The sequence below is a fragment of the Ixodes scapularis genome, unplaced genomic scaffold (genome assembly GCF_016920785.2).
Source record: "Ixodes scapularis isolate PalLabHiFi unplaced genomic scaffold, ASM1692078v2 PGA_scaffold1__304_contigs__length_218370807, whole genome shotgun sequence".
In the NCBI taxonomy this organism is placed as follows: domain Eukaryota; kingdom Metazoa; phylum Arthropoda; class Arachnida; order Ixodida; family Ixodidae; genus Ixodes; species Ixodes scapularis.
In genome coordinates, this window is record NW_024609846.1 from 93,467,167 (window position 1) to 93,479,838 (window position 12,672).

Consider the following 12,672-nt stretch of genomic DNA (forward strand, 5'->3'; position numbering starts at 1 on the left):
CCTGTAGCTCGTTTGAGCTTTTCTTTTTCGTCGATGAAAACCACACATCTGGGGGGGGGGGGGGGGGGAGGCGTAAGAAATAGCGAGTGAACTAGCTTTACGCGTAGCTTCGTATAGTTGTATCAATTTGTCTCCCTCGGATTGATCAGCGTATGATTTTCCTGACCTGTGCTGGGACACGGGGAGTCCTAATCGAGTGGCCGTGGCTGGGATTAGCTCGTGCTTTCCCCAGATTAATAAAACGCTGGGCGAGTCACCTACGTCTTGCTTCCCAGTTAATGAGATGGCAAACATTATCCCACGAGAAAGCAGAAAAGCTTGAGGCAAGGGTTCCTGAACACAATAAGCCACGCCCTATACTCAGTAATTTTAGTCAGCCGCAACATCAGAATTGGAGGGGAGCCCCCAACGCCGAATTCACGGAGAGAAAGGGCACCACTGCGCCACTCAGCACGAACGCGCCATATTTTTCTAACGTCACGAGAAAAGAGGAACACCCTTCAGCGCTTTGTTTGTGTTTGTTTTGTTTTTATATTGGCGCACACGAAATGAGCTCCACGTTATGTTGAATGCGACTCGGCACACTAGGCATGAAGCGGAACGTTGTTTCTTCAGGGCTTTTCCCACGGTTATTATGTCGCGACAGACGTTCCGCAGAAGCTGCGTCTTGGCCCCACTGTGCCTTGGCGAAACGTGTGCTGCAATTGTACGGATTCGACAGCCCCCAACAACTATAGAAACGCCAGGGCGTGACTTCTAATATTCACGTTCCTTGCCTCGTCTTCTTTGGCGCTCTTATCGGCAAACGCGCCATCTTAATGGCCCCGGAGCGATACTTAGATGATGGAACCTCCCCACGCCCTGCCTTTCTTCAGCCGCTGGTGACAGTACCTAGAAGCTTCATTTCCAGGACATCAAAATTAAGAATAATGTAGCGACGCTCGATGACGCAATTTGTTAGAGCATCAGCAGTCTACAATCCGTCGTCGTTCGTCCTTGGCCTCCTCCAGGATCATCTGCAACTACCTGGCCTGGAGCATGGTCCATTCGATGGTGTCGTACCTGTCGGAGCCATTCCGGGAGGCGTCCAAGGTGCTGCGGAAGGCCCTCATGGGCTCGGACGGCTCGGATACTGCCTGGCGATACTGCGTGACCGACACCAATGCGGTCATCGGCTTCGCGCTGGGCGCCATGTTCGTGAGGGAGGTCTTCGACGGAGACAGCAAACCCCTTGTGAGTTTTCTTCTCGCTTCTTTCCTCCCAGAGCATGGTGGTGGTTCCGGCTTTCTTGAGGACTGCTTCTGCCACGTGGCCTTCTTAACTTCTTCATATCGTAACCGCTGGGTCGGGCCAACGTCACCTAGAATAATCGAAGCCCGAGTACTAGCACTTCGACGTAACCGCAGTGAGATCGAGCGCATATTCTCTCCATCTCAATCCTGAGCGCCATTCGGGCGTAAAAAAGTTCGTATGAAGAAACAAATGAAAATGATGCATTAAAATATTTCGGGTGTCCATTAAGATGGTTCGTTTATCACACCGAAATTTCATCAGTATGGATGCCAGGAAAAAAATGACAAATTTGGAACATTATTGTTATCTTTTTTTTTTTTTTTTATGAACAGGGAGGAAAACGGTTAAAACCGTCTGGTTGAATCTGCTGTACTCACAAATCGTAACCGCACACGCTCGAATTTGCTGGATCTGCTTGCAAGTGTTAATCTCAAAGAAGTTTTTTTTTATTTTTTTTTTTTATGTTGTCTCACCTGCAAGTAGTAGCGTCAACGGGACGGTTTTCACCGTTTCCCTCCCTGCACATACAAAAAAAAAAAAGCAAAAAAAAAAACAACAACACAAAAAACAGGGTTTGTTTTAGGTTTGAAAAGTTTTCTTTTATGAAACCTAAACTTATGAAATTTGAGTATGATAAATGCCTAACCTATTGACGTCTTTGTTAAAAGTTTAATTCCCATCCGAGCGTGATGAGGTTACGTGGGGGAAGAGTAGCCAGTTCATGGCTTTGATTATTCTAGGTGGTGTTGATCTGGGTCCTCTGCTTGATCTGGCAGCCTTCTCTGCGCTTGCTGGCCTTGTTAAGCTATGCAGCCCCCTTGGTCCTCGTATCCTCCGTTTCTCTTCTTGTTAAAGCGAGCGTTGTTTGGGGGTGCTTGTGTAAAATATTAAGATCAATTTGGTAGCCTTTTATTTTGAGCGAAAACATTGTGTGTGATGAGGGAAATTGCCGAAAAATTGTGGATGGTAGTGCATGCCCTGAAATGCAATCCGTAAGAACTATGAAGCAAAGCGCAGTAGGATCTTGTTAAGGTCGTGGCACTTCGATGAATTGAACTAAATATGTAGGGTGTCGTAGCAGTATTAAATTCAACGAGTCTTTGGAAATTGCGGTTTTGGGTAGATCGATAAGGAAAGAAATACAGTAAATGTTCGACGAATCTAAATACTGATTTGATTGGATAAACACCCTCAATTGTACTAAAAGTAATTTGAATATCTGTTTCGAAGTGACAGCTGGAAAATAAGGTACATTTGAAAGAATGAGTTTGTTTCTTTAATTGTTGAAGTTCCATCTACCAGTATGGGGGCTGATTTAAGAATGACAATAATATGCCGTTGCGTAAAGGGATAGTATAAAATTGAAGTAACTGATTACATTTTTGTGTTGGTTGAATTTTTGTTTAGAAGTTTTCTTTAAACGCCTTCAGCACGATATAGAGTAAACAGCCAAACATCTGTGCTTCTTTTTTATGTTTCTTAAAAAACACAAGATCTTTTAAATTATTACGAGACATGTTTGGGACGTCTTTTTTTAATACATTTGCATGTGAACTAGCCATCATCTCAGACAATTCCGAGCCAGTTGTCTTTCTGTGACGTAAAACGTAAACTTCGCAATGAGAGCTCTTCGAAAATCATATACCGTAATTTTCAATTCTACCATTCTCCAAATTTTTGTCGTGTGCCAAGTGAAAAAAGAAAAAAAGAAAACGAATAAAAGAAAGCAGCGACCCATCCCATCTTACCCATTTTGTAAACCAAATTTATTGCTGCTAAAAGCCTGCTGGGGTGACAAGAATGGTAAATAGCCTCTTCTTTTCCTTACCCATCACTCCCACTCCCAGGCAGCTGGCGCACGCGCTTGTCCTGTTTGTGCGCGCGTGTGTCTGTGTGTGTATCTGTGACTCGGCACAATATTCGCTGTGGCTGCACTTGGCTTCGGGCATTTGAGCCTCCTCCTTCCCACGCACCCGCCGCCACTTCTGTGGCCCTTGCCTCCTCGCAGCTAGATAGGCTGTGCATGCGTCCCCACTTTTCATTCGGAATGTCCCCGCTCGCAATGTTGCAATGCCGCGACCATATTAGCGCAAAAATCTGCGTTCGTTTCTTTGGCCTCCGTACGCATTGGGATACGAGCAACACTCCTGGTCGTTGGAACTCGAGAAACTCAATGGCTGAGCCACAGTACTGCCTTCTTTCACCTCTAGATCGCCCGAAGTCCTCATTGGCGGACAAGGGGTCAAATGCGCGAAAGATGCCTAACACGCTCGCGGGAAAGCCACCTTGCAGAGTGCCGTGTTTTGGGCCGAAACATATCCTTCGCTCTGCGTCCGCAAAATGTAGATCTTACACAGGAGTCTGATGAACAGGAAGCTTCGTCAACCTTTGGACATTGTGTGTGCGACTTAGACACTTGTATTTGCGTTCTTTCTATAACGCAAGCGCCGTTTTAAACCGACCGTGTACAAACTGACGCCACGACGACCCTCGACCAGGGTGTAAGATAGACAGGTGGGGAAACGAGAGCCAAATGAGCGACCGGATTGTGTCCCCCTCGGTTTTCTCTTTTTCTGTGGCGCCATCTATGTGGAGCACCGCGAACTCTCACTCCGGGTGGGCGAACAGTGGCGATCGGCTAAACTGACGGAGAAGGTTTCTCGTGGATTTTCAATGCAGGACTGTTGTGCTCTCGGTTTATTTTGCGCACTTTCCCATAAAGTTCCATGCAAATTCGATTCCAATTTTTTTTCTTCTTGCCGCAGCGCCATCTGTCGCAAATCGGGGGTACCCGCAAGCAGACGAGTACACAATCCGGTCACGGCGCTGCGGTAGGTTTCTATGGGCCGTTTCCCCACCTGTCTATCTTACACCCTGCCCTCGACGCAGCGCGCACGCGTACACACTTCCAAGGCTTCACGGGAGGCGCTCAGCGGCACGTGTGCGGCGTCTCCATCGCGTCTCCTGCAAGAACGACGGTCGCTTCTTCCTCCATACTTGGAGGCAAAAACTAGAACCATTAACGTCCCGGTGACAGTTGAGTGGCAATCAGTGACAACCGACAATCACCAACCTCAAGCGCATCTACTCGCTGGTTCAAGAATACTTTGTTGAGAGGTGCTAGAAGTGTTTCAAAATAAAATTGTGCTGTATCATTCCCCGTTTTCGCCGTTTTATATAGCCAACGTGATGCAGTTTACGTACTGCGCATCGTGGAGCTTAGAATCGGTATATGGCTATTAATCTCCAACGACTATACTCGTGTGTACAGATGTAACAAATCTTCTTCTGCCCTAACGGCGATGCGGCAGTCAAACAAACGAACGCCAAACGAATAGAAAACGTATTCGAATATGGATATTGTTGTACAGTGTGCGTAATAGACCGATCTCACTAAGCGTTCCACGCATGCGTGACACCGCCTTAACTTTAGTTCACAGGAGGCAGGCGGCAGTGCACGAGACGGCACGGTTCGTTTCGTGCTCTGTGCGCGCAGAGCTCCAGTGAGGTTGTTCCACGTTCAAAAACACTGAACTGCCCTCGACGCATTGCGGCAGCCCCGGCGTAACGAAACTCGGTGGTGGGATCGCTCTATTGGTTGTACGTTTGCGTGTGTAGTCTAAATACTCAATTTCATACTTAATTGACAACGCTGTCAGGAGATTATGGCGCGATTGCATGTTTTTTTAGCGTCTCATTCGCACAAGAACACGTGCGAGTCAAGAGGCTAAATCCCGACACAGGCCTGCTCCAGCAGGTTTGGCAGCTTTGCACTCTAGTATGAAATGGAGTATGCGCCGAGAAAACCAGGAAAAGGAAAGGACGAGAACGCGTAGGGACGTCAGAACGCTGAGCTCTGATTTGAAGGATTAGTGGGTAGACCTAAAGCTAGCAGCCTTTATCTCCACTGCACTCGTCGAACGCGTTAAAATGCGGACCCCAGGGGTCCGGCGTTTGGTTCTTGCATTCGAACGCGTTCGGCGAGTGCAGTGGAGAAAAAGGCAGCTAGGCTTAGGTCGACCCACTAATCATTCCAACAAGAGCTCGGCATTCTGACGTCCTCCTCCGCTCTAATTCCTCCTCTCCTTCACTTTCTCGACGCATAGGTTGACTGCAACAAGAAAAGAAAACTCTAGGTCAACTGGCACCGTTTTCTGTCTTATTACAAATGCGGGAGTCATGTCTCGCCCGCAGTGTGCATATAATTTAAACTGAATGCTTCGGGCATAGGCGAATTCTTGGATTGCAGTATGATAATATGCATTTGTTTAGTGTTGAAGGCGCTTTTGATGCTCCTCAATTTGTTTCGCTCAAAAGTTACATTGACACGAAGTTTTACTCAAACATGCTAACATTCACAGCAGAATATGTGAATTCAAAAGTAGATGCTCACTCCCTGGATGTCGTTTTATCTTTTCGCTTTGTTTGATTCGTCACAGGCACAAAACATGATTCAAGAAGTTAAGGACGCTTTCAAGAACAACCTGCCCATGCTCAAGTGGATGGATCGAGAAACCAGGGAACTCGCCAAGGAAAAGGTGGGTGGCGATTCACGTCGAGCGCGGGCAGTAGGAAGGAGAAACGCCTTTGTTCAAGTTAGCAAACCTAGGAGCCTAATTTTGGCCTGATAAGGTTTTGCTCCAAGGCGTTAGTTAGTTCCGAGGTAAACTAGGTTGTACATTGGCTGTTTTGACTTTCGGAACCTTAAATTGCCAGACAAAAGAACAAATTTTGACTTAAAAAACCGTGCAACCTGGGTGGATCCCATTTTCTTGTCTATACTGGGCACGTTCACTTCAATGCTGCCCCGGTAAGGTGTTAGTCTTTTTGTAATCTCTTTGTATCGAATGGTTACAAAGTATATGCTGGTAATATTTATTTCCACCTAGCTCATAGCTTTGTTCCACACATTGTTCAATAATTACCAACTTAAAATTCCAAACGATCGCCCACCCCAGAATGGTTGTACACCTCATTTTTTTTTACCTCTCCATCGTGGGTGGGCGTTCACTCGGAGTTTTAAGGTAGATTGATTTTTATTGTATCTGAGATTTCTTTATGATAACGGTCCGCGCGTGTGCTCTTTTTTTTTTTTTGAGGGGGGGGGGGGGGGGGGGCGCTTAGCGCTGATCACTGATATCTATCCTTGCGTTCCAGGTCACATGACATTTTTCGAGGTCTAAACATAGCCGTCTTGTCGCCATTCAATACAAGTAACTGACGTTCGACTCTCCCGCGATAGGCTTTCATGGGACCGCGGGCCAGATTCAGGAGATAGGTAAAATAGTTAAATAACTATTCCGGTTATTTTCAGGCTCACACGAGTTAGGGTAGCGGATATTGGACGAATCCTCAACAGGCGTTTTAGTCATCGTGGAAACAGCGCGAAAACACCATGATGAAGAAGAAACACACGGAACGGGACGAGCGCTGACTACCAGCGCTCGTCTTGTGCGTTTCTTATATGTCGTCGTGTTTTTGCGCTGTTTCCACCATGAATTCCCACCATCTCGCCCAACTATCCATTCTTTCTTCTATGGTTTTTAGCACGACTGGTTCAAAAGTGATCACACTGATCAACAAAGTCAGCCAAACTATATGTGTATATGTATGACAGAAGGACATCGGACGGACGACATTTTTTAGCGGCATCCTTGGGATGTTGAACGGTGCGTACCCCACTTGCGTAAGACGAATATATAGGAAGGTTCAAGTCACGAGGCTCGATCTAAATAGGACCGTCTCATATCGACGCCTGCTCGTAGCAGTCTGAACTTTTAGTCAAAGGTGCATTTCACAGGTCGGTTTGTTCCTGTAAAATTATAAAGCGTAGATCACTTTCTGTCAAAAATAAAGCCAAGAAACTGGCCAAGGTGTACAGCGGGCAGCGACGCAGACAACAGGGGTCCAGTAGCGGGGTGTGTTTAGCGCTCGTATTGATAGATAGCGCTACCTCCTTATCGCAACGGCTCGCGACCACCGTGATTTATTAAAATGAACATAATCTTTTTGAAATGAACCTTCGGTTAAAAGATAAATGCGGACAATAACAGCAACACTTAAAATAAAAAAACGCGTCTGCATAACGGCGGCGCTTTTGCTGCAAACGTATTTCGTCTGCGAGTCGTCTGCTATCTTTCGCTGGTCGGCTGCACCTTCAGACGCTGCTCCCGACGCCATCTATCAATACGAGTGGCAAACACACCCCGTTACTGGACTTGGTCGTCTGGGTCGCTACCACGGTGTAAGATAATACTCTTCAGGTGAGGACAGCGCGCTCCTCGCGACGTGCCCGATAAAGTTCGCTCTTCACTCTCTCTCACTATGGTTTCAAGCGGCGCCGGCAGGTAACTCGTCGACCATTGGGCACGTACAAGACGGCTCGTGCCGCCTCATGTATCACACGCGCAGAGCTCCAGCGAGGTGGTCGCACGTGCAGAAAGACCACGGTGTACCGGGGTGTCATGGCAACGAGATAATTTTTTTCGCTCTCACATAGTTTCCCCGTTTGGCCGCCGGCGACACTGTCAGCCGCTGGCACGGTGGCAGCGGAATGATGCAGCCTTTCGGATGCCCGTCGAACAAACACTATCTGATTCCTCGCGCCACGCGTTCAGCCCCGCCGTGTCCTCACCTAAAGATTGTATCTTACACCGTGGTCGCTGCGCGCCCTAGGCCCTGCAAGTTTCTTGGCCACTTTTTTTTTTACTAAAGGAAGACTACACTTTGTAATTTAAAAAAAAGACACCAAAAAACAACCTACCTGTGAAATACACCTTTGACAAAATTTTTAGATGGCTACGTGCAGGCGTCGATTTTTACGGTCCAGTTTATATCGAGCCTGGTGACTTGGACCAGCCTATACTTTCGAAGGACTAAGCCCAAAACTACATTAATGATATTGGGGCAGTCCCGACGACATACTGCCACCCAAGCGACATAAAAACCAAGTACACCAGAACATTCTGATGAACATGCTGTACTGTGGAACACTTCTCGAGTTCCCCAGAAAGCCGAATTTCTTTTGTCAGCTGATTGACACGAGTGTTTTTTTGTTTTTTTTTCCTTTTGTGCTATTGACAAAGTAGGCCTTTAGTACAGTGGAACAAAACACACTTCATATACATTCATATATAATTAGTGTTGTGCCGAAATGGTTTTGTTGGTGACAGGTTCGGTGCTGTATGTAAAAACTATGGTGGAAGTTTGAAGCCAATCGAGATTTTAAACCAACATCGTCAAAGTTGATACAGCCATGTCCCGTTAAAATATTGATACCACGCGGCGTAGACATTTTGTGGGACGTACTGCCTAAATATATGCATTTTTTTCTCATGATAATAAACAACACAATATGGACGCTTTTCTGGAAGGTTGGGGGGGGGGGGGGGGGGGTGCAGGGGTAATCACTGGATTCACTTGTAAGAAATGGCGTATAAGCCGTGACAATTTTTATCACGTGTTTTTACATCAAACTTAAGTACAAAAACAGAGACAACGTGGGCTGAAAGGTAATGCTTTATAAGACTCAAAGAATAAAACAAGCAACTGGTGATGGCGTTTGTGATGGAAAGGCGCATGGCTTGTTTTATAGGTTAGGTGTCAAGTTTCTCCAGCCATACAACCTCGCGTTGTGCTGACCTTCGCTTCTCATTTCGTGTAACAAAGCTTTTTTTTTTTTTTCTGTCTATATGGTAAATGCCGGCCGGCGCCTACTTTGTACGCATTTTGCGTCGCGCTCTCGTTTGCCGGATCGGATAGGCGGCAGCCGTAAGGGACCACAAAGCACACGCGTTTTGAGGTAAACGCAAACCCGATCGCGTCTCGCATGCTGTTCGGCATTCGCGCCGATAGCGATGCAAGCGGGTCAGCTTGATTAAAAGGGTGTTTCCCGGCGACCGCTACTTCCGTCTTGTATCGAACCGGGTACGCTACACCTGTTGTATTTTTTTTTTTTTCTTAAATCGCGTTAAGCTATTGTGTTCAAATAAAATACGCGTAAAGAACGGACAGCAGATGAATTTCACGTGGCCGCGGTGCCTTACGAGCTCGCCGTGTCAGATATTCCTTGTTACTCTTTATTGCCTCACACTGAGAAAGTAATCGCGCTTATCGTCGACCATATATGCCCTAACTACAGTGTACTAGAATACTTGGGTAGTGTTGGGACCGGAGCGGCTCGCCTGAGGCGCGTTGTATTAATCGCGACAAGTGTCGACACCGGCGCGTTACCCAGAAGGTGTGCGCATGCGCAGGTGATGGCGCGAAAATTTGAATTTTTGGTGCAGCTCTGGTACAGTGCGCAAAGGATTTCTGATGCAGCTATGACCTGCCAGTGGTCGTACCGCGGCATCAATTACGCTGCGGCACGACCGTCGGCAACATGATGCTTCAGTGTATTGGATGGTACAAGCTAAATTACACTGCCTTTACATAGAAACAATTCCGACTTTAAAGAAGCGGATTGCAAGTTGTTTCAGCGTAGAATTAGCTGCGACTTTCGATTCGTTGGGTGGTGAGCATTTTAAATGAAATGCCAATTTCCTTGGTCGCAAAAGGCCAAACGTTAGATATTTGGCGGGAAAATTTAAAACTCAAAAGCCGTTTTTTTTTTCTTGTTTTTTTTTTTTTTTTTTTTTTTTGCTATTTTATTATATGGTCTAACGAAACGGCACACACTAAAGCCCGAGATTGTTTTAGTATGTTTTTAAATACCCCAGGTTAACTTCTCTGTCTTCTTTTCTGCCTGTCTTCTTCTTGACCTTAATCACCTCGCTTCACTTGTCACTCATTCTTGTGCTCATTTATGCGACAAACCACCCAAGCGACGGTCGCAAAGAAATGAGAATCTTATATTTCTTCATGGCTGCCACGACCATCCGAGGACCGCCCGACATTCACTTGTAAAAAATGGCTTATGAGCCGTGACAATTTTTATCACGTGTTTCAACGTGGAACTTAAGTCCAAAAACAGAGACAACTTGGGCTGAAATGGTAATGCTTTATAAGATTCAAAGAAGAAAACAAGCAACTATTTCAGATCATTTAGACCAGGAAACAACAGCACACGTAAATAAGACAAGGTAAAAGTTGTAATAATTTATAGCACGGAATTGCAATACATGGTTAGAATGTGGAGTGCATACATGGTGTGCAGCGCATACATGGCCCTGAAAGTATACTTGCCATACCACATCAGGTAATTTGTCGAAACAAATGAACACCGCCCTTTCGATGCTGATCTTGTTAGACTTCGGCTTAAGAGCAGTCTCCAAATAAGCAACCCCGTCGAAGTTGCTGAACTTGTGAACACCCCACTAGGAAGTTGGCATATTCAGGGAGCCCAGTCGGTCGCGATCGATGCCTTGTGGGATCACGGCATGAGCTTCGCTGTTCACGTCTAGTGACAACGGGTCAGTTTCCCGAGCGAGGCCCGAGCGCTTTGCAATGATGGCGGTGGAGTCACCTTCCGCTTCCTTTCCTCTCGTCCTACGGGGGGTCACCAATCAGGTCCTGGGGCCCTATGTGGCGCTTTTTGGACTCCCACGGCGACAAGGGAGAAGGAAGTGACGTCAACAACGCAGCAAACGCAGATTGGATGTTGATTGGTGAGAGTCGCTAATGACCAATTTCCGCGCAAGAAAACAAAGCTCACTTTTTCTTTGTTTTCTTCGGCGGAAATTCGTCATCAGCGGCTCTCACCAATCAACATCCAATCTGCGTTTGCTGCGTTGTTGACGTCACTTTCCTCTCCCTAGTCGCCGTGGGAGTCCAAAAAGCACAACATAGGGCCCCAGGTAGAGTGTACTAGAAGGAGCGAGTGGGGCCACCGGAGTGCTACTCAGGTACCTCCGCATGTGGAAAAAAACCGGCTAATCCAAGCCACTTCGCTTGTAGCGCCCTCTTGGCGCTACGAGCGAAGTGGTTTGGATTAGCCGTTTTTTTATGAAAAACGCGTTTCGTTAAAAACCTAAGCTCGACCGGCACACTGGTCAAGGTCATAGAACCGATAGAACGCCGGACTATGTTTTTTTATACAGCCTATACGTCAGTCGTCACGTACATAAAGTTACCGCGACCTGACTTGTCACAACACCGTGCGACATCAGGACAACACCTTGACGTCAGCGTCGTTATCGACGTTGACAACGTGCGTTACACAACATCAACACTGCGTTCTGACGCCATATTGCTTCGACAACGACGACGATGTGAACGTTGACGTTGATGACGACGACGACAACGTCACGGGACGTCAAGATGACGGCGTCCTTGTCGATGCGACGTCATAAGGACGCTTGGTTTCAGTTCGTCGACGTGGCGCTGCGATCGAAGTGGCTTGGTTTCACCTGAGAGACCGATCTCACTAAGCTTTCGGCGCATGCGTCACGACGCCATAACTTTAGTTCACAGGAATCAGACGGCCGTGCATGCGAGGGCTCGTGCCGTTTGGTGCTCCACACTCGCAGAGCTCCAGCGGGGTTGTCGCACGTGCAGAAAGACTAAAGTTCCCTCGATGTACTGCGGCAGCGGTGGCGTAGTCAAACTGGCTGGTGAGATCGGTCTATTGCTTTCCACATCTTGAGGTGCAAATGAAACCATGAACGCAGCCTGGAGCTCGTCCCCCTCGTACTTTCTAGTACACTCTACCCCAGGGGTACACTTGGCAGCAGAGTCGGCACCGCATCTGGCGTAAGCACGGGGCGGTCCACAAGGAATCCTCACTTCCTTTCCGCCAATTAAGGGGACGTCGTCTCGAAGGATGAAGCGGGGCTCGAAGTGCAGCTCGCAGACAGCACTTGTTTCTTCAAGACCTTGTTCGATCGTTGCAGGTTCTTTTCCCAAAGATCTCTCATGGCACTGTCCTTTAGAACGACGAAAATGGACGCCGTTTTCACGCCGTTCACTCTGATGTAGCCCGTTTGGCAACCTGGTGCGCAGAAAGAGTTCTGTTGCCGTTTCGTCGAAGGCATTTCGGCGCTACCCTTACGCGTTCACCATCCGCAAAATCAAAACACACAAGAGTCAAAACACATTTCGATCGAACACACGGAACTACGGAATCGTGGTGGGCTTATTGACGCGCGCACCACTCAAAGTGAAAAAAAATAAAGAAAAGAAAAAGCAATAGTGCCGTTGATTTTAAATGCATTTTCCGCCAAACGTGGCGGGCTGTTCGATTTTCTCCGGATAACCCGACTACAGCGCCGCCACGAACTGTCAATACACGCGCCCTCACGAGCTCCCGTTGCCGAGCCGCTCCGGTCCCAACACTACCCAAGTTATTCTAGTTCACTGTACTTTTAAGGGGTATTCATACGAGAGAGAAATCCCGGGGGATATCTCCTTGGCACGCGCATTCCACGACGAAAACGTTAG

At 47.3% G+C, this 12,672-nt stretch overlaps 1 protein-coding gene across 1 annotated transcript in view; it reads left to right on the forward strand.

The window, feature by feature from the left end:
• Window positions 1-12,672, forward strand: part of LOC8040512 (endothelin-converting enzyme homolog) — a 147,465-nt gene that overhangs the window by 100,284 nt on the left and 34,509 nt on the right. The window contains exons 9-10 of the mRNA XM_042290847.1: window positions 1,011-1,233; window positions 5,733-5,831. Coding sequence (XP_042146781.1) covers window positions 1,011-1,233; window positions 5,733-5,831 — 322 coding nt within the window. The remainder of the gene's footprint in view (window positions 1-1,010; window positions 1,234-5,732; window positions 5,832-12,672) is intronic.